The 19,981-nt window shown below is 37.4% G+C and overlaps 1 protein-coding gene across 1 annotated transcript in view; it reads left to right on the top strand.

Annotated features, from left to right (window-relative positions):
* The window catches only part of COL14A1 (collagen, type XIV, alpha 1), an 86,866-nt gene that overhangs the window by 35,918 nt on the left and 30,967 nt on the right, over positions 1-19,981 (top strand). Inside the window, exons 20-31 of the mRNA XM_009877733.1 lie at positions 184-300; positions 2,145-2,291; positions 4,509-4,583; positions 6,003-6,142; positions 7,334-7,457; positions 8,462-8,605; positions 10,594-10,758; positions 12,235-12,273; positions 12,492-12,630; positions 14,590-14,732; positions 15,474-15,583; positions 17,233-17,391. Coding sequence (XP_009876035.1) covers positions 184-300; positions 2,145-2,291; positions 4,509-4,583; positions 6,003-6,142; positions 7,334-7,457; positions 8,462-8,605; positions 10,594-10,758; positions 12,235-12,273; positions 12,492-12,630; positions 14,590-14,732; positions 15,474-15,583; positions 17,233-17,391 — 1,502 coding nt within the window. The remainder of the gene's footprint in view (positions 1-183; positions 301-2,144; positions 2,292-4,508; positions 4,584-6,002; positions 6,143-7,333; positions 7,458-8,461; positions 8,606-10,593; positions 10,759-12,234; positions 12,274-12,491; positions 12,631-14,589; positions 14,733-15,473; positions 15,584-17,232; positions 17,392-19,981) is intronic.

Raw genomic sequence — 19,981 nt, 5'->3', positions numbered from 1 at the left:
AGCTCAAGATTCCATTTTTTCCCTTACTGTTTTGTATTTTCTTGACATAATTTTTTTAAGCAGCTTTTTGAAATTACTCATTAAAAATTGGCACAGGTGTTTCACTATAGTTGCTTTGTCATTTTTTTTGGTATGTTTTATTAGATGTGTGAATCTAATTATTTTTTTAAATTTAATTTTCAGTGTACCTGGGTGTGACAAATTTGGATTCCTATCAAGTCCGCATGACTAGTCTCTGTGCTCAGTGGCAGCTTCACAGACATGCTACTGCATACAGGGTAGTTATAGAATCGCTTGTGGGTAAGTTACTAAATCTTTCGATATGCAGCTGCAGCCCAACCCAGAGAACTGAACTGCACAAGTTAAAAAACTGCATGCAGTCGGACTTTGAAATACTGGAAATGGTGGATGAAATAGGGTTGTGTACACACTGAAAGTTTCAGGAGTGGAAGTAGCATTCCTGTCTTTTTATATCAAACAACTCTTGATAACAAATCCTTTTTGTGAGAGTTTTATCTGGCATTAAAGATAGGTGCTTACCTGAGTTTTTCACTGGTGTGAGGCACAGAAGATAAAGATGGATAAAGGATGAACTGAATACATCCAATATTGTAAATAAACGATCAGTGATAGTTCTGTAGGATTAGGATGGATGTGAGAGGAGGGTAGAAGGAGAGGGAAAGCTCTGATTGAATCCAGACCATGCTCACAGAGTTGGAAAAATGTCCAGCTTTGTCTGTTTTCATTCTGTTGATTGTTAATTATAGCCAATAGTAATGTTACTCATCTGGATAAACGTGAGATATTTTTATGTGGCAACATATGGTATCTTGATGCTTTCAGTGCCAGCTGTGTAGAAGATGAATTGCAGCCTCTTCCGTCTCACTGATTCTCAGGTGTAGCCAGAATAAGTTATGGAGAAGTCACTGTTTGTTCAGACTAACTCTCTGTCCCCAGTAGGCATCAATGAGCTTTTGAATGTTGACAAATTAAAAGCTTGGATAGCTTGAGAGAAGTGCAATTAATAACATTCAGTGGGATCTATCAAAGGTGTCATGTAAAGTAATACTGGCTGCAAAAACGTACTGACCTTTCTGTGGAACTGCAAATGGGTGGTGATATGGTTTATTTGAAGGCGTGGAGTACAGACACGCTGTTCAGAGTGCAGAGATCTTGACTTGCAGAAAACAGTACAGATTTCTTTCTCATCTAGGAGCTAGCCAATATTCTGCTTTCATCATACAGAACTGACAGAATTGGTTTAGCTGAGCCGAAAGAGCCTAAATGTGAGCAGAACAAGCTAAAGTGTAAACAATTGCTTCTTATTAACATCTATCGTGAAGAGATTTGATTGTCAGATTGGGTCTGTGTCTTATTCAGGCAGTGATAAATTCTTTTTATACTAATGTAACACCTCCTGATAATCATCACATGCTTTTTTTTTTTTTCTTGGCTGTGAATGACCGTTTGGCATTTTTTGTATATACTCTGAAAAATATGTGATCAATTCCTTGTATTTCACTTCTTCCTGCTACAGATTATGAATTGTGCTGAAGATTTTCTTATTGCTAGTAAAATATGCCTTATGCTATTTCCTGTATCTGAGCTTTTTCCGTTGTCAACATATTTTCTGGTTCAGCATTTGGCGGAATTAATTTTGGAACTCTCTAAATACTATTCCTTAACCAACTTGTTAAGTGGAAGCTGGAATGCAATATCGAGTTCAGTTTCTCTTGCAATTACTAAGCACAGTACAGATTCTGAGAACCAGAGGCACAGACAAAGGATGTCATAGAATTACATAATGCAACAATTCCTCATTAGACTGATAATTTAGGACCAGATCCAAAGCTTGTTGACGACAGTGTTAGTGATTTTTATTAACTTCAGTGCATGGAGTGAAATTTCTTTTTTTCCTGCAGATACCTGATACATCCCTCATCTACTTAATATGAAGGATGAAATGTTACAGAGACCTCTGCACAGAGGTGAATTTGCAGAAATAAGGCAGCATGTAGTTCATTAATTTGTGTCAACCATTTGCCCTTCACCCATTGTCATGTCTCCTTGTTATTTCAGGCTTGAATTACCTTATTCAGTGAAATGGTAAAGAAGTGTTTTAATGGTTTCTTACATAATTACAGATGGGAAAAAGCGAGAAGTAAATCTCAGTGGAGGAACCCCTAGGCATTGTTTCTTTGAGCTGATGCCTGGAACTGAATATAAAATCAGTGTTCATACACAGCTTCAGGAGATAGAGGGCCCTGCTGTAAGCATCATGGAGACAACACGTAAGTAAAATTGATCAGAGTTCAGCCAGCAGCTACAATGTCAGATTTCTTCTGATGTTTTGCCCTTTGCCCACAAATGGGATATTCATACATTGTTTCCTTTAGCTGAGTATTTAATTTTCCAAATACATTGTGACTCCTCCATAGAGGTGCAGGATTCTTACACTGCTGCTGTGTACTACTTGTGAAGTAATATTCATCAGCTGTACTGGACTTCTTAATGAGAAGGAAGCACAGAGCTTTCTTCATGAAGAATCCCACTAGGTGAACATCTGTGACTTTGGAAAAAAAAGTCTGGAAAAATGAAGCAAACACAGCAACAAAGAAAGTTTTGTATCATGTAGCTTTGGTTATTTAGTAAAATTTCACCACTGTTTGTGTAATTTACAGGGAAATGGGACCTTGATACCCAATCTACTTATGCATTTTTCTCAATAACAGAAGTCAGGCAAAAAAACCCCTCATAGTTGTTTAGGAAGGCAAGGTCCTGGTCTCATGAGTTCAAAATACTGCAAAACAAAATACAGGATGAGCAGAGTGAATATTTTAACATTATCTGTCTTTCTTTGAGCCCATTTTCAATCTCAGTGATACCCTTCTCATACTATATTACTTTACACTACAGTGCTGTTACCGGTCTCTCAGGGTAGATAGTGTTTATAATTTTCCTCCTTGTTGTGACCCCCTCACACAGTTACTGTTTCACATAGAAAAAGTTGGCACAGCTGTGTGACTCCACTTCTCAGTTGTCCAGGGCTTGTTCTCAGCAGTGAGGAACAAGACAAGTTTTTGCTTTTTGAAGGAATGTGTTTTGCGCACTCTGCGGTTTGGGGAGTTAGGAGATGAAAGGAAGAACACACCTTGGCCTACATGTCCATATGAGAAAGATGTTTTGTGATGAAGACAAATTGTTCTATCACCTCAGAAGAAAACACTCTTTGGGTGACCTGTACCTCTTTGGTGCTTAGAGAGCAGCTCTTCACATCACCTTACTGCAGTTGTGAGGCTTTCTAAATGGGTCTGGTCTTGGTATGTTTGTGGCCACGAAGATTCTGGGCTTCAGTTGCTTGCAGGTTTCTCAGAGTCTTGTGCCTTTCTCTTCTTGAACCGATGGGAAAACCCACATCAGCTGCAGTGGGCGTTAACTTGGATGTGGACATGAGGCTTGTAATGAATCCCATTTGCTCAAATCTTTCCCAAAGACAGGGATAGGTGCCTTTTCTAAAGTTGTCATACCTAACTCTATCCATTTTCTATAAACGTAATTTATATGTTATAGCAGATAACAAGCATAGTCTCACTTGAAGGAATGATGTTTTGTCACCTGTATCTTCTTAGGCTAATTGCATAGAAAAAAAATGAAAAATATGTCCTTGAATGAACATGTAAGCTTTTCCTCGGATACAGTTGTGGAAGTCAAGACATGTGCATTTTATCTCTGAAAATTCAGCCAAGACTGTTGAAAGGCTCTAAATAGAGCTCTTGCATTCAGCAAAGCTGTAAATCAGTGATCTTGTATTCAGCTAGATCTGTGGGATGTTGTCATTCCAAAGCTTATTTTCATGAGAAGGATGAGACTGTTTTCAGAAACTCTTTATAGTAACCTTAGTAGAAGTTGCTGCAGGCAACAAAGCCGCAGCCCTGTAGAGTTGTGGTTGGAATTGCATTTTTAGCTGGAAGCATAACAAGCCCTTCCACTGAATTCAGTAAACTCTTGATCAGGGCAGGCTGTGATCTGCTCTGAGTGCAGGCACTGACTTGCTTTTGTACAGTCTCTTTGTATTTTGGATTGCAGGTCTAATATCTTCCTTCCAGGGTGGATAGAGACCTACTTTCTGTGGCTAAGGACTGTTTGTGGTCAGAAAGGAAAAGGATGTTGACCTTTTACAAAACAAATTACAGATACTGGGTCACTGCTACATGGTCTCCTATGCTGAGGAAACCCAAAAAGAGGCAGTTCTAGTAGTAGTTCCTTTGTATCATTGTATCATCACACTAAAGTGCAGCCATTAATTGCTTTGTAATAGTGTTATCCTTTTTCAGGTGGTTGGTAGAGGAGGATATTACATGCACATGTTTCTCCCCAATTGGATAACTAGTTGATTAGAGATAATGAATTTTAGATGTGGAGATGAGTAGAAAATGCTGTTTTTAATGTAGATACAATATATTAGGCTTTTAGGCTTTTTAAAACATCCTTTCCTTTTGTTTTGCCAGTGCCGTTTCCAACTCAACCGCCAACAACACCTTCAACACCACCTCCCCCGCCTACAATCCCTCCTGCAAAAGAGGGTAGGTGCTGCATATGTGGGTTTATAATAATAATTTTAAGGTATGATGCAATGTTTTTTCTGTTTCTGATGCTATTTTAGACCTATGAGGATCAGATTTCAACCTGCATTTGCTACAGTGACACTGTTAAAGCAGGTGGCTTAAATTTAATGAGCCAAAAATCTGACATCATTATTGTATCGTTGAAATTAGCAGGAAGGAGTGTTCATATGTGTGAGACTTTCTTTTTCCAGAACTCCTGAACTGTACATATTTTACAACTGAACAATTTTTACAACATCATAGGATAATTAAACTTCTAAAGCAGCATGATTTTAAAATATATGTTACTTAAGGTAATGAGAAAAGTGTTGGCCATATTCAGTTTCTTTTTAGATGTAATCTTCTCTTTCTCATTTGAATGTGTAGTGTTTTGTACAGTCTCATAAGTATTTCTGTGAGGGGAGGATTATTGTTGGAGACTGGGAGTCAAATCCATCAGCTTGAAGCTGGTGGTCTGAACTGATGTACAATAATGGAGAATTTAGTCGTAGAATCATAGAATGTGTTGGGTTGGAAACAACCTTTAAAGGTCATCTTTAGTCCAAGCCCCCTGCAGTGAGCAGGGATATCTGTTAAGTACAGGAAAAAAAGACCTTGTGTTTGTGTTTTAGAACTACGTAGCAGCAGATGTTTTGTTTTGCTTTTTTTTTTTTAATCCATGGAGTAATCAACAGAAAATGAGAAATACAGGTACATATCCAGCTGTTCTATTCTCTGGATTTAGATGAAATATGTGAAAAATCATAACTTTGCTTCAAGACTCTTTGTTTCTGACCCTGAGTGATAGACTTGAATTCTGTAGAGTGTTAAAAGTTCCCAGTTCCTGTGTAAGAGTGAGCAACTTGTGTGAGCAGGTGTGCAGCTCTGCAGGCCATTTTGCATGAGAAAATGCTGAACTAAGATGAGGTAGTGGAAACCTGCATTGCTCCTAAACAGTGCAGTTAAAGGGTGAGCATCAGGCACTACAGAGCTGAGGGTAACTTGTCTGAATGTATTAGTTTCCCACTGGGAACCTCCACAGTTGAATTTCTGTTGTCTTGCTTACTGTGTCATGCGAGGAGTCTGGGATTGCGTAAATTAATGTAGGATTTGACTTAATAGCCTAAATAAAAGCAAAAAAGGATAGCCACATTTTAAAGAACCATTATGGCCTTGAAGTGTAATCTGTGGTAGTGTCTGTCAGCACAGACCATTCACCCCTTGTAGAGCTCAGCTGGTTCTACATCTGCACTCAAGTCAATGCCAGCTTGTCGGTTTGCTAAAGCATTAGTAATGTTAAACAACGGGTTTTCGTGATGGTTGCAATTTCTTAAGTGATTTATGAGATTTCATGAGGAGTTGAGCTCTAATTCCAAAATACTTGCTTTTCTTCCTCAGTGTGCAAAGCAGCCAAAGCTGACCTAGCATTCCTGGTGGATGGGTCATGGAGTATTGGAGATGACAATTTCAATAAAATCATTAGCTTTCTCTATAGCACTGTTGGAGCTTTGGATAAGATTGGTCCTGATGGAACACAGGTAATCAAGATTATGGAAGGCACATGGACTTGAGTGTTTTAGACTAGTAGCAGAAGTAAAATGAATCAAAAAGTAATCAACATAATCTTGCAGTTCTGAAAATTTAAACTGCTTTACAGCAACATTTTTTAAATGTCTTCTTTTATACACACCGTATGGAGAAATTCATGATATAAATTTTGCTAGCATGGAGGCTGAGTATCATTTCAGTGTCCTCTAAATCATTCTAATGAGACTTAAGTTGTGTTAACGTTTTTTGTGTTGGTACTCATTGGTGATGTTTACTTCTAAATAAGGTAAAAATGACATTAATAAGGAAAATGAAACGTTCATTTATTTAAAATCACATGATCTGCAGAAACCACAATGTTTGAAATAAAATATAGTATTTACAGTAATTGTTCTATTCATGTGTTTGTGTAGAGGGATGCTTGAATCTGCTCTGGAGAAGTTTATTGGCAAATATATCACTGTTTTAAGCGTAATCTGTGTGATATACAATTTGGGATAGCATTGAAAATTATTTTTATCTTGGCCAAATCCTGATGAATGCTCAATTTTTACTGTTTCTTGTTATCAGCTATTTTCCCATGGTGCTTCAGAAACCTGTGCACAAGCTTAAGCCAAATCTTGTGAATAGCTCGTTTTAAATCAAGGACACCACTTACAGAATATGAAGTTCAATATATGTTTTGTGAGTTGTAGAGGTTTAGTGTATGTAGAGGTTTAGTATATTTGGGAGAGGCAATGTTTCAGAATGTTCTTGCATCTTTCGATTGCTTGCTTGAGCATTGCTCCCTAGCTGAAGTTGCTTATGTGTAGCTATTAATTTGTGGTGGCTGAATGAAGTCCCTGCAATTCTGTGTATGAGTAGCCGTACGTGTGTGAGCAGCTGTAAGTAGAATTTTGTTTTTTGGCTCAATTGAGAGTGCTTTTGCAAAAGTAGATATTACTTTTCTCATCCTGTTTGCTGCAAAATGAAAACAGAAAGTGTCAGATGGTTGCCAAGGCTGCAAACAGTAAAATTAAACTTTATTTAGTGAAAGCTTCTTAAAGAGAAAAAAAAATTGTCTTTATTTTAAGGATGAAGCAAAATTACAAGATAAATCCTTGTTTTAAATGTGCTGATTCACCTTTTTTCTCATACACTGGGTAGTTCTTTGATAATGAACACATCTTCTGTGTGCACAGGTGGCAATAATTCAGTTCAGTGATGATCCTAGGACAGAATTTAAATTGAATGCGTACAAAACAAAAGAGACTCTTCTTGAAGCTATTCAGCAAATAGCCTACAAAGGAGGAAATACAAAAACAGGTGAGAAAGGGTGTGGTTATGATGGAGACTTTCTATCTGCCGCTCTGTGCAGTATTTCTTTCCCATTTGCTAGGTGGTTTAACTTATCACTGCAAAACCAGTGAGAATCTGGTATCTCTACATTGGAGGTGAAAGGTTAGGCTTTGAAGTCATAAAGTCTTTGTAATCTGCAGTTTACACCCTTCACTCCCTACTGCCCCTTGACCAGCAGTGATGCCAAGGATCAGGGAGGAAGGGAGAGAGGCAGCATGGCCCAAGTGAAGGGCTTTGGGGATTGTGGAAAGGGGGATGGGGATTAATATGAAATGAGCTCGGCAGGTGGAAAAGTGGGAGGGAGCTTGCAGAGCAAAACAGTGGATGGAGTGGAGAGCCTGTTTGGTTATGAGCCAGGACAGTGAAGCCTCAGTGGTACGTTTAAGACTGGGCTGGGGGAAGATGTCTGTTAACTGCATGTCGTTACGTTTTAATTGATCCCTTAAGACAGTTCTCTGATGTGAAGAAATTAAAGATGAGTGCTGAAAGGGTTAAAATATGTTTTACTTGGAAACCATATGTTTTATTATTCCTAGACTGCACAGAAATTTCTTGCAGCTGTTGCATTTTATCTGGTCTCAGTAATATCAAAATAACACATTTTCCGTTCACTCAATACAGTGGTACTTCCAGTTGTTATTTGGACTGTGCCTTATGATCCAGGAAGGGAAGATTTTGTTATCTCTAACCGGCACAGAATGCCCTTTCTCACATCATGTTCCTTGTCTTTACCTTCTGGATTGAAAAATGGATGGCTGAAGCCATCAAATTTTCAAAGATTTGAGTCAAAATTAAACTTTTCTAAATTTTTATTGTAGTAACTGCAGAATACACTCAATTTATAGACTACTTAGGACCCAACAGATTTCTGTTTTTATTGATGTCTAACATATGATATGAGAAGCTAATAGAAATTGTCTTAGTATAGAAATATCGTAGTGAAAGTATGTCGCCATTTTTTTCTGTTTCAGGCAAAGCCATTAAACATGCAAGAGAAGTCTTGTTTACTGGAGAGGCAGGCATGAGAAGGGGCATTCCAAAGGTTTTGGTTGTCATTACTGATGGGCGATCACAAGACGATGTAAACAAAGTCTCCAGAGAAATGCAACTAGATGGTAAAATCTGTAGTTTTAAAGAATATTCATGTTTTCTTTTTTCTCATTAATGATTGCTACATATGTGTGGGTATAAGGGTAGCTTTTGCCCTTGGGAAGTTTTCCAAGTTTAAATAAAAACATCGATTGCTGAGAAACTCAGAATATCACTAGGATATGGGTAGATTCTGGATTTATTTTGGTGCTTAAAGTTAGTAGTTTTCATTTTGACCGGAGTGCTGAAGTTGTGTAGTAGTCAATGAAACTGCTTTTATGATGAAGAATTTAGGGGACATGATCCTGAGAATGTGCACTGTCATCTATGAAGCATAGTCTTGTGGTTACCAGCAAACTAAACTCTTTTGTTTTCTATACAAGAAGTCCTTTGAAAATTCTTTCATACTTTCATTTACTGCTTCTGATGTCCTCTCATGTTACACTAATTACCTTTAGGGATTTGTTTTAAAGCACTAATTTTAGAGCTTTAAGCAGTCACACAGTGTTGTGAGTCTAACATAAGAAGAACTGGGTTGGTTGTTGTAGAAATGTCTGATACTGAGATTTGTATCAAAACCCAAAGGGCAGAGTGTGCCACATGGAACGGAAGTAAAGGTGGAAGAAAAGAGCTCTCATTCTTTTATTGTGAGGAAATCTAAGAAGAAATTACATTTGGGCTTTTTTATTTATGCCTTTAGACTTTGGCAGCTATGAAGTTACCAGTGTGTATCACTGAAACCCAGTGCAATCACTGAGCTTGGCTGCCTGCTTGTATTACTGCTAGATACTGAGTGCAGCACCTTCATAAATAAAATTGTATCACGAAATACCAGAGCTTGTATAACTTGTTTTAAGTAGTAATCAGGAAAACACCATAATTGTGAATATATTGGAGTCTATGTCTAAGCTGGACAAAAAACCCATCAACTGTCAGGTAAGTCTTGCAATTGCCTTATTAACTATCAGACTGGCAACGACCTCGAGAGGAGACGGCATCTGGTGGGGGTTCAGTTGTTGACTGGAATGTGTCACCTTGGGCAAGTGACTCCCTTTCCCCCACGTGCTTTGTGTAAGCTGTGTGTTTGGGCTGTAGCTGGGTTGGTGCAGGTACTGACTTGTATCCGTGATACGGGTTGGCATGACGGGGTTCTGATCTTGGATGAGATAAGATACCACTGCAATATATTAGGTCAATGCTCTGTTAGGCTAAAAGCTCTGCAGAAGGTGATGAATGCCCAGGGGCCTCATTCAAACTTAGGCAATGTTGCTTGACTGGGGTAAATTTGGGAATGAGCCACGCAAGAGCAGTACCTCCATTAACAGTTTTCAGCCAGGTGTAGGCAGGTTCTTTCTTTATCTTTTATAGAAAGGGAAATGTTGACAAACTCTCAGCTAGTTTTCTTCTCCTCAAATACATAGGATACAATTTCCGTTTAATTTATATCTTTTAAGTGAGGCTCAAATTTTAAAATATATTAGCGCAGAATATATAGAACGAATTCAACTGTTTGGTTAAGGTGCTCGTGAAAGGAGAATGCATTTATGTTGGTGTTCACTAATGAGGCAGCCTTGGCTTGAAAACTCTGATTAACATGGTACAGAACAAAATATGTAAAAGATCTACAGGAAATTAATTTCTGTGCTTTGTATTTATGGTATACCTGATACATGGATTTTTTTGTGCGTATTAGAGTATGGCATTAAATTAGAAAAGCATTTAAACATATGATAAGACTTTAAACTACTATGTAGTCTTATATTTCTTCAAGAAAACTTTTAAGCATTAACTTTAATTAACTGATTAAGCATAAATAGCCAAAAGAAATATTTCACAGAGAATGTATTACATGTATTGTAGATTACATGCATGAATTGTCTTGTGTTATAGGATAATAATAAGATTTCCACCGTTCTGTTTAATCAGGAAAGGAGCCAGCGCAAATAGAATTGTGTTCATATTATATTTCCATGCTCTCAGTGAATGACTCACAAGAGTTTTTTTTGTTTTACAGGTTTCAGCTTTTTTGCTATTGGAGTAGCTGATGCTGACTATTCAGAATTAGTTAACATTGGCAGCAAGCCCAGTGAAAGACATGTCTTCTTTGTGGATGACTTTGATGCCTTTACAAAGATTGAAGATGAGCTGATCACTTTTGTTTGCGAAACTGCATCAGCAAGTTAGCCTTTTTGACTTATACTTCTAAAATAATAAGTTCTAAATACCAGGGAGTGTAGCTATTTTTTATTTTTATTAAGATATATTCTTGATCTTTTTAACATAATTTACTGCAGATATTAGAACCCTAATATTATTTCGATAAAAAATTAAGGAAATGAAGGTGTTGTGTCTTCAAAATCATTAATGGTTGCTTGCTATAAATCCAGAATACATCCATTCATTGTCAGAAAGTTATTTTAGAGTTGAAACATTGTTAATGATTCAGAATTTAGTCATTAAAAGTTAATTACATTTTATTTTCTTAACCATTACCTTAACCATCTGTAAGAGTGAATTAGCTACATTCATTATGACTCAAATCACATGGCTAATTTATTAATGGAGAGCTAATCACTAGTGTTTGTATTATCAGAGAAACTAGAAGAGTTGTAGCCTAAGGAAAAACATAAAACATGCTCAAGCTCTTTGAAATCTGTGAAAATGCCACACTTCAAACTCTGTATGAAAGTGCAGGGAAAGATATTCTGGAGCAACACCTAATGGTTAGAGGTGAATAATTCACGTGCTTTTAGGTGTGTGCCCTCAATGCATTTTCTTATACGTCAGCCAGGAAATAGGCAGCTTATAGCTGATGTTAATCATTTGTGATTGTAAGGAGTCCTTGGGCGTAGAACTGTGAGTTATCATGGGACAGAGCTATCTGAGCTGGTGAATGCAAATGTGTTCCTTATGCCCGGTTGATTCTTTGGTTTCGACCATAAATTCTACTTTCAATGGTAGAAAACACTTTGAATGTTGAGAATACTCAACAGTAGCATTTTTTGGTCACTTGTGCTTGTATTCTGAAAGTGATGTTCAAATATGTGTATCCTGGTGTGCCATATATGGTGCCCTGCATCTAGGCTTTTTGATTCACCAGGGCACCTTCCCTGGAAGACATTAATGTGCTTTATTCCTTAACAGGAGAAAAATAAAAACTAGATTTACAGCTATTTAAAATAAGCGTGCACATCTTAAGGACTGTGTGCAATTCTGGTCTCTGTTGTTCATGAAAGCTGTTGTGGAGTTTGAAAAGGTACTGAAAATACCAGCTAACGTAATTGAGCTTGAGCTTGAGTTAGACTGGAGAGGCTTGGTTAAAACCTAGTATAAGATATTTTTACACAGCAAACAGTGAATTTGTTGCCACAGGAGATTGTGAAGGCAGGTTCATAGAAGGATTACACAAATTTGTGACCAACAGATCCATGAAGAGGTTTTGGGTGGAACGCCCAGGGAGATATCCTTTAACATCTTTGCTGCAACCCTTGCTGGTCCTGAGGAACATCAACTGGATGGCCAGGCTTGCGGCCCCTTCCTGAACAGTTTCTCCTCTTGCTGCTGTTGGGGATAGAGTACTGGGCTGAGTGGGTCCTTTTTCTGACCCACTGAGACATAGCTTGTATCCTTAAATATATTTTTCCTTCTTTTCCAGCCTGCCCATTGGTAGTTAAAGATGGGAACAATTTTGCAGGTACAGTATTTTTGTGTTTATTTTTCTTGCCAATTCATGGAATCGTTTTTGTTACTTTTTTCCCCCCAGTATTAGACAATAAATTTCTCTTTAGGCTAACAGCTGTTAAACAGATGGTGATATAAAACTCTTTGATACAACTGGTTTTGTCCATTTTTTTCCCCCTATAATGTCGTATGAATTTCAATTAACAAAGCGCATTTTTTTGTGCCTTCCAGGATTTAAAATGATGGAAATGTTTGGTTTGGTTGAAAAGGAGTTTTCAACTGTGGAAGGAGTTTCAATGGAGCCTGGTACATTTAATGTTTACCCTTGCTACAGACTGCACAAGGATGCTCTGGTATCACAGCCTACCAAGTATGTATTAAACATATAAATATTCATAAAACACGTGAAACTAATTGTCCAGTGCAGACAGTTATTCATTTCAGGGAACAGTATTTTCACATCAGAAGAGCAGAGACGCTATTGTATATCTACATTTTACTAATTAATAGGAAGAGTGTTTGGTATCCTGAGTCCTCAATCAGTTTCATTCAAAAATAGCAGTTGGGGGTAGAAGTGGGTAAGCACACTGGGTATGTCAGGTTTCCCACGTGAGCCAGTTTAGCACTAAGCAATTCTGTGTGGACATCCGTCTGGCAGATGCCAGCATGTCAAGCTTTATGAATGGTGCCTCTTGAAAGCAGGTTGAAGTCTCATAGAGTGCAGAACGTCTTTGAAGTCTGAGTCAGTGGGAACCTGCTTTAGGTCCCCTCAGTCATTTCTGCATCAGTCTATGTCCATGCATTGGTTACAAAGGAAGATTAGCTCCTTGTGCTGAAACGGGTGTGTATGAACACTGTCTAGTACCTTCCTGGGACACAGGACATAATTGAATCACAAGAACTGTGTCCTGGGAGAGCTAGGGAGGAGGCAAAGAAGAAACTTCCCTTCCAACTTTTACAGTCATTACTTGGAGGGGAAGTGATGGAAACTCTCCATTTCTTCTATGAGCAGTGTGTACAGTGTGTTTGGTTCCTCTCCGTCCAGTCCTCCACACTGTACTGTCACAGGAGAAAAGCAGTGACTGTGCTGGATTAAACATGGGAAAATGTAACAAAAAGTATTCTTTAGCTGAGATAAATAAGAAAGAAAAATAGTGGGAAATTACTGTTAAGGTTTCCAGTCCTCCACACTGTACTGTCACAGGAGAAAAGCAGTGACTGTGCTGGATTAAACATGGGAAAATGTAACAAAAAGTATTCTTTAGCTGAGATAAATAAGAACAGTAATTTCCCACTATTTTTCTTTAAGGTTTATATTAGATGTCTTCTTACTCTTTTTGTGTGATTATCCTGTTGTGTCCCAGTTGGAGCTGTAGTTCTTGAAACTGGTTCACATGCTCCCTGTTTACTTCCCTCCTGGGTCTGACTGGACTAGGAATATTCCAGGGAATAGCATTTCTTTTCCCTTTCTCTTCTTTCTAATGGGATTTGCTGCATTTATGTGCTCTTCTCTAGCTGCACCCCAGTCCAATCTTACTGCTTCGTTAGCCTTTCACTCCCTTTCATGGTTCAGAGAATACCTTTCTCATGATGATCTACAGGTACGTCTGAATAATACCCACTTGTTTCTGTCCTCTTGTCTGTGCACTGACTCTCATTCGTGTATTTCTCCTTTTTGAGCTCAGTATCCTCAAACCTTGTATTTCTCCCATCCTGCTTACTGAATTTTCTTTCATCTGTGCTTTGTGCAGTGGGCGTTCCATAAGGCTTTGTTCTTACTCCTGTTGAGCTCCCTCTCTCTTTTCTCCTTGGGACATATCCAGTGTAACACCACGTTTGGCCATCTACAGGAATACTGCAGAATTTGTTGTTTACATTACACATTTAATTCCTTTTCCAGCATGATTCATATCTATACATCTTATATGTGCCAGAAACAGTTTAGAAGGGGTGTATCATATTTGGAGAAAAGAGATTGATTTAAAATAACCTCTTCAGACTTATTTCAGATCTCTTTACCATGATTTTAAGGAATCAGGCTAATTAACATTTTGAAAATACAGTCAGTCATTTCAGACAGTTGTCCAAATATCTTCAAATTAAAAGCAATAAAGGTAATCATCTAAATTTCAGAGGAAAAGACAACTTCTGCTTTCTTCATAAGTATTCTTTTGATAGTTATCAAGCTGAGTAGATGTTGCAAACGTTTATATTGCTTCTTAGTCTTGATTTCCGAAGATTTCTGTAGAAATATGCAGAGTAATAGAAAACATAAGTGAACATCTGGTGAACAAATCACCAGATTTATTTGACAATATTTCTCTTATAGGTATTTGCATCCTGAAGGTCTCCCTTCTGATTACACCATTACATTTCTGTTTCGGATACTTCCCGACACACCTCAGGAGCCATTTGCTCTTTGGGAGATACTAAATGAAGCATATGAACCACTGGTTGGAGTTATTTTAGATAGTATGTATTTTGTATTTTACCACTGACTTTAACTGTAAAGATGATTCATTCTGTGTCTAGATTTATTATTGCCAATGTTTTATCTGCTGCCAGAACAACTACCTGAATCTTGAGGTGATAGTGTCTAGTGGATATTTTTTAGTTTCATTTAATTGAGTTTAATTTGCAATTAGAGTCACATTTTGAGTGCATTGCTCTACATTGGGAGAAAATATACTGAAATCCAAAGAGCTGTACAAGATGTGAATTGATGTAAGGGAGCTCCTCACTTGCTTTTGAAATTTCCACTTCTCTGAATCTGTTTCTAATAGAATCTATCTTGAGACATACTGGTGGTACTGACAGTATGGTATGCGTAGAGGCAGTCTGGTGGGTAGAAGGCTTAGAACTAGACACATGAATTCTTCACGACTTTTTGTATTTCTACTTGATTTGACTTCCACATCTGTAAAACGGAGATTATAATGTAGAATGTTTCCATATTTACTGTTGAAAAGATGTAGATCCTGTGATAGCTGTTCTTTCTAGCTGCCAGTTTTAAAAGAGATATATTAGCATTTATCTATCTGTCTTACCTAGAATTTTTTAGATACCTCACCTTGAAATAGGTAGGGAATACACATTTAGCTAGCTTGAGGATCTGTCCCCCCTTTTCTTGTCCAAGTCCCACAGAGATCTAGCGGAAGAGTATGATCAGGTATGATCCTCTAACACAGAGCCCTTATTTTTATTCTCACACAGATGGTGGTAAAACTTTGACTTTCTTTAATTATGACTACAAAGGAGATTTTCAAACTGTGACTTTTGAAGGCCCTGAAATAAGGAAGATATTTTATGGGAGTTTTCATAAGGTTAGTAATGGTAATGGGTAAAAAAAAAAAATGCTCTGAATAAAGGTTTTGGAGTTCTTAATGTTTTGAAATCTTCTTTCATGTGGTCGGCTCCTGCCAAAAGAAATGTATTGTGCAACTTCAGAAACATCTACCAAACCATCTTGTCTCTCTGTAATATTGAATTATACATTAAACAAATTATAGTTTTTATGATGAAGCTGATGTGATCAATTTTCATCTCATGCTTTACGCTTGTATTTTAGAGTTGATTGAAAATGCTTGCCATGAAAAGTAATTTAGAAATACATTGGCTTTTCCTTTTAAGGTTTGGGTTGGAACTGTCACTCAAAATGAAAAGAAAAAGTCCAAAAAAAAATATCCTTCTTTTGGCCAGAGTTGTTATTTTTAAGCATATTTTAAGGGCTATGCCTTGTCGAACTTTTCTTGGCTGTTAGGGAACTTTTAACATTCTTTCCGAAAGCAAATGAAGGAGTGCTGGGATTGTAGCACATTTGTTGTGGAAGGTGCTTTTGTTATTTCCCTTTATTCCTGATGCTTGTATTTTTCCTAAACGGACGAAAGGAGACTGTGGATGAGGGGTAGTGTTTACAGAGCTTAATTTTTCTGTACTTCCTCTTTAACTGATGGAGAGAGAAAGGGAAGGTAGGTGAGAGCTGGGGTCTTAGTCTCTACTCAGATTCATAGCAGCTTTTCAGTTGTTTAGTTCCAGTTGAGTCCAGAGCAAAGCAGCTACAGGACTTCTTAGGGGCTGGTTAGCTCAGTGGTTTGAGTACAGTGCTGGTAACAAGTATCAACACCGAGGTCGTGAGTTCGATTCCCACTCGGTCCCCATGTGTTGCCAGGTGTATTTGAGAGGTGGCGTCCCTGCCAAAAACAGAGAGGTTGGATTAGATGATCTCTAAGGTCCCTTCCAGCCTAGGTCATTCTATGATTCTATGATTCTTCCTGGAATTCTCCCACTTTGGAGTCCAGTCATATAGTGTACCGGTACAGAGCATCTTTGCTCTTCATCAGGTCTTCCCACCCCCTGCTAATTGCTGTTTTCTTTGCTTAACTGGGAGTTTACTCATGACAGGAGAGTTGTGGCTAGGAATGTCCTCTTCTGGGAACGTCTTTGCTGCGTCAGTGATGGACAGCAGAAGGGAGTCACTTTGTTACTGTGCTCTACTTTTCTGTAGTGCATTTGGTGTGATTTAAATTTTTTTTTTTTTCAGTGTAAGAACTTCACTTGAAAGGATTTGCTGCATGGTTAATGTGTAATTCACAGGCTAAATTTTACTGCTTAATTTTGGCTTTTGCAAGTGGCTATAAAGGATCTTACAAGGCTTGGGAATTATTATGGGATGTGGGTGGTGTATGATCATCATGTAGATCTTTTGTCAGAGGCAAGTTATTCTCTTACTGAATAAAATATCTAAGGTGTCAATTTGTATGCAATTGTTCTGTAAACTAAATCCATACAGAATAATTCAGGTCAGAAGGGACCCCTAGAGGTCATCTAGATTATCTGCTGTGGATTATTGTCTTGAGTTTTGTTATCAAACATGGAGTTAGCAACTCATTTCAAAAAGCACCCACTTTTCTTAGGAAATTAATGTATCCTATGTGCTCCTTTGTATGTTAAAGCACTTTTTTCTTTTGCCTAGTTGCATGTTGTTATCAGCAAGACTACAGCCAAAATAATTATTGACTGCAAGCAAGTGAGTGAGAAGACCATTAATGCCGCAGGTAATATTAGTTCTGATGGCATAGAAGTGCTGGGGAGAATGGTCAGATCCAGAGGACCGAGAGACAACTCTGCACCAGTGAGTATAACAATTCTTTAAACTATTTAAAATATCCTAGACCCAAGTGTTTGGTGTGTTTGCAGTTAGTTTTAAATTGAAGCAGAGTGAACTCATATTTGAAGCTGTGAAGTTCTAGCATTTCAGAAATTCTGTAAAAGCTTACAATAGTTGTCAACTTGGGAAAAATCGATTTTAATAAATGAAATCACTAGATCATGGTTGTTCAAATGTTTATTTTCAAACACATATGTGAACACAGTTTATACATTCAGATATGACTTATGTTCCAAAATTCATTACACAGAGTAATGCAATGTATAACTCCTTTACCTGGCATAATTTAAACTTTATTTTGAGTGAGAATTATTACCATTGTGTCTTACTTCCTCTTACTCTCTGTTTGTCCCCAAGCTCATAATCTCTTCACTAAATAATTGAACTGGTTTGACACAGATGATCCTCCCAAAGCCCCTATCTTGGTATATCTAGTTCTTTTATATTATAAAATATCTTAAATGTGAAAGATCTTCCCTCAGATTAGCACTATTTCCTTAATCTGAAGTTATTCTCCTAGAAGCATTAATTGATCGTTCCGTTTGCAACCTATGGGAGTCCTTCAATTTTGCTTCAGTTGTCATTAAGAAGGCTTGTTTGAGGTTTTTCAGATAGATTTAGTTGTTGAAGAAGAGTTGAAAGTCTGGCGATGGTCTTGGCAAGGCTTCTTTGGCGTACAGTACCATTTGCTAATTTTCTTTGAACTTTCTTGACCCTAGAATTAAGTTAGCAGAGAATGTGAACCTTGAACTCAAGGCTTGATCTGAATAGGATTGAGGTTTCAGAAATGTGTTTGCTTGCTACTATATGGAAAAATTCTTGTTTAGTGAAAAATAAGCCCTCAGAATATATTTCTGTGTACAAAAAGAGCCTTTAGGCCTCAAACTTATGGATAATAATTATATCAAGCCTGTAAAGACAATTACACAGAGAAACCTTTGTAGTCACATTCCAATAGAAACAGAAAATGGCAAACTTAGGAAATCTTGGAATTAGAGAAGGCTTTGTAAAGAAGTGGAAAGAAATGGTGGCTTTTGTTAGAACCCAGGAGTCTATAAAAGATAAGTTAGACTGCCCACTCATGGAAAAATTTGGTTTTGTTCAAATGAACTGTAAAACTGATGTAAGACTACAAATGTGTAGCTGAAGATGAAAATTCTTTACTCCATAGATTGTTTAGCTGCCTTCAAGTCTTGCCACATACACCAAATTACAAGCAGATCAAGAAAGAACCAATATACCATTCTTTAAATTTTAAATTTTGCGTATTTTATTCTTATCAAGTAGAACTTGTGTGAATTTAAGGCATGAATAAGTTGGTTTCTGCCACTCCAAAATTTAGAGGAAGCCAGTAGGAGACAGGATAGAGGCTCTCCTCACAGCAGTTAGTAGATCCGTGCAGCTCCTTGATATAGAGTTTTGTGCATGCTAAACATTTATATAGATTGTAGAGAAGCCTGAATGTATGAATGAAAGGGAAATAAGCATTTGTTAACAAAACTGGGGCAGGAAAGCCCTGATCTGAAAGCCACTGGATGCTGGTAGATTGAGAGGTGGGAGTGCAACTACACCCTTGTGTTTCATTAGATATCACTTGTGCCACAGCTGGAAATGGAACACTGGGATTTATTCCATTACTGGGTCTTCACAGTTTTAAGAGGCTTATGAAGGCATGCATACAACAAAAATTCCTTCTTGCAAAACATTTTGAAAATTGTTCTGCGTTCTTACGAAAATTGAGGTTTGTTGATAATTCTGAAAAGTTCTTTCTTCATCAGCTGCATTTTCATTAAATATTTTAATCTTACTTTTAGAGATGGCTATTACATAAAACAAAAACAGGAAGGCAGCTATTTTGGAATAAAATGGATGTTTTGATCTGATTGTAGTCATGTGGGACAGTTTAACATTATTGGAATGTTTTTAGTGGTGTTTTTTTAATATATATAAATGAATCCAGTTAATCACCTGCATTTTGCGAAACATTTAAATTTCAAGGGAATATAATTGTATCTGAGTTTTTTTTCCTGTCAGTGCATATGATGTGAACATTTCAACAAACAGGCAGAAAAAAATATAGATAGGACAAAAAGGTGGTAAGACTAAGAGTGTGTAGCCTTTTTAACATCCCTTAACAGTGAGGCACCTCTGAATTAGACACTCCAGCCAGCTGGAGTAATGAAATGTGACCATGACATGTAGTAAGTAACGTTTTTTATTCCTTTGGTGAGATTTAATGAAAAGTCCATCTTTAAAATGTTGCTTATTTGCAATTCACAAACCTGTTCTTTACTGATGTTTGCTTTTAAATTTAACTTGTTTACCTCTGTGTATATATAATGTTTAAAAAGGTAATGTGTGATGCAGTCTGGTCTCAAGAAATCTTTGCAGAACTGTGGCCTCATAAGATGAGGAGGGGCAAACTTTTCCATCTTACTGGTTCTGCTTCCTGGGTGGATACCTAGAAGTTAAAATCACTGTGAATATAAAGAATTATGAATAAATGTTTAACGGTAGCAAAGAAAGCTTTGTTTAGTTATTTAGCTTGAGTCAG

This window comes from Apaloderma vittatum, unplaced genomic scaffold (genome assembly GCF_000703405.1).
Source record: "Apaloderma vittatum isolate BGI_N311 unplaced genomic scaffold, ASM70340v1 scaffold16400, whole genome shotgun sequence".
NCBI classification, from domain to species: domain Eukaryota; kingdom Metazoa; phylum Chordata; class Aves; order Trogoniformes; family Trogonidae; genus Apaloderma; species Apaloderma vittatum.
Note: the sequence above shows the minus strand (reverse complement) of the source record. Positions and strands in the feature narration are given on the sequence as shown.